Source organism: Coregonus clupeaformis, chromosome 25 (genome assembly GCF_020615455.1).
Source record: "Coregonus clupeaformis isolate EN_2021a chromosome 25, ASM2061545v1, whole genome shotgun sequence".
Taxonomy (NCBI): domain Eukaryota; kingdom Metazoa; phylum Chordata; class Actinopteri; order Salmoniformes; family Salmonidae; genus Coregonus; species Coregonus clupeaformis.
In genome coordinates this window covers 23,734,758-23,736,773 of record NC_059216.1, presented here as the reverse complement: position 1 = coordinate 23,736,773, position 2,016 = coordinate 23,734,758, and the positions used below count along the sequence as shown (strand labels likewise).

Here is a 2,016-nt window from a genome sequence, read left to right as displayed (position 1 = left end):
CCTGTTTCATCTTTGTCAATATCCATTTAACCGCAGACACTCACACACACACACACATTCATTCCTTCTCTCACCTTGGAGCATAAACACTAAAATATTCATTCACTGTGCATCACAGAACACTTGTGGTGGCAATCAGCAAAAAGTCTGCACCAGCCTATACAGCATAGAGACTGGTGCAACCACAGTGTCATATTGATACTGTACTGCAGGTATGTACAGTAGGTGCCATCTGCTGGTTTATTGCGCCATCCTATGGCTCTTTCCTCACTGTGCACTACCCACCCTAATAGCCCACCAGCAAGGCTCCCCCTTCCCATTGCTAAATCCATCAGCCCCTCCTGTAGCAAACCATGGGGGTTTCACATCGGCCTGCACAGCTACATGCATTGGCATAAACGCAATGCACCAAAAAAAACACCACACATAGATTATAATTACTGGGAGCAATATCATCATCGACATGGATGGACGACCATAAGCAACAGCACATTGTAGTATGTGTAGGCCTACAGTATGTCTACTAGTGTGATGCTGACCAATTACACATAGAATTGTAGCTACCCTAGTACAACACCTGACAACCCGTCAAGCGGTTCAAACGTCTTGTTGTAATGTGTTCGATTGATAGTCGCAGGGACAGTTGGAGGGACGCCTGTTCAAGTCCCAGTCGGGCTAGCCCCCCAAATCGCTACACTGGTGTCAGAAGTGGGATGGCGCTGCAGGGAGGCCAGATGTTATATTTAATAATAATAATAATAATATGCCATTTAGCAGACGCTTTTATCCAAAGCCAAATCCAATAACTAATATTCTGACATCTATTAACTTGCAGCTATGATATCATCTGGAAGTAGCCTACTTGTTGCACACCTTCATGATCATTGCACACAGCCATAAAAACGTTACTATCATAACAATATCAAGAGATGGGGGGGGGGGGGCTATGTGCTGTTAAATAGTGGAAAGAATGTGTCAATCAGATTAATCTTTACTGAGTGTGAAGAATGTATTTGTAAAACTTTAGGAGAGTAGTCATCACATACCTCTGTTTTTCATCATGGTGCAGCTTCCCACATTGAATAGCAGCTAGATTTGAGGAGACAGAGACGGCTTATGGGTAAATGAGGCGGCTGTGTCTGCATGTTGATGTCAGAGGCGGGAGGAGAGACCTAGCTCTGGAAGTGGAGTATGTACGAGGAATCCACCGTGGCTAACTGCATTTAGACATTCCGACAACCCTTCGTTTTTCGGCATGCAGGGATAAATACCGAAATAGTTCTGTAGTGCATAGAAGAGCTGATTATAGAACGATTTTAAACTGTTCATCGCTCAAGCTATTTTGGAGAACGTCATACTCTGTCAATTTGCCTGTGACAGTGATGCAATTACAAAATCCATGTCATTTGAGTGTTTCAAATGTTGGATTTGAAACACTTCCGACTGTTTTGGAAACACATTTTTGAAATTTAAGCAAAGCACTTCGGAGCGCCTAAAAAGAGAAGGGGAGGGGGGGCAAAGAAAACGCCCTGTTGCTGAATCTTCTTAAAATTCTAACTTAATCGCCGTGTGGATCACAGAGAACAGTCATATGGAATATGGTACTATAAATTTGTATATTGATTTGCGTTCAACTAAATCACCGGACTAGTTGGCGGAGCTGCGCTTCTCTGTTTACGGTGGATTATACTTTTTTTCTACACTGTGGACACTGCAATTCCGAGGCGATTATAGAAGGAGGCGAGTCGGAGGCTGCTAGGCCACGGCCATTGCCCAAGAACAAAAAGACTTTTCCCCATGTAAACTCAAACAGTTCTCATAAGGCTCGTCTTATATGTAAAAGAAACGGGCATTAATCAATCGCTAAAATGTCACTTGGTGCAGAGAGAAGGATGGAAAACCGGTTGAAAAAGCTGGAGGCCATGATCAAAGATCCAAGATCTGCGATAAACTTGGAAAGTTTACTCGTAAGTCTGCTAATATTTTATTAATTATTAATAGGGCTCATTCTGTTTT

At 42.9% G+C, this 2,016-nt stretch overlaps 1 protein-coding gene across 3 annotated transcripts in view; it reads left to right on the top strand.

Annotated features, from left to right (window-relative positions):
* Positions 1-1,140: 1,140 nt before the first annotated feature.
* rock2a (rho-associated, coiled-coil containing protein kinase 2a) overlaps positions 1,141-2,016 on the top strand; it is a 45,972-nt gene continuing 45,096 nt past the window's right edge. For all 3 annotated transcript variants that reach the window (XM_041847933.2, XM_041847934.2, XM_041847932.2), the window contains exon 1: positions 1,141-1,967. In XM_041847933.2, coding sequence (XP_041703867.1) covers positions 1,869-1,967 — 99 coding nt within the window. In that variant the 5' untranslated portion in view covers positions 1,141-1,868. The remainder of the gene's footprint in view (positions 1,968-2,016) is intronic.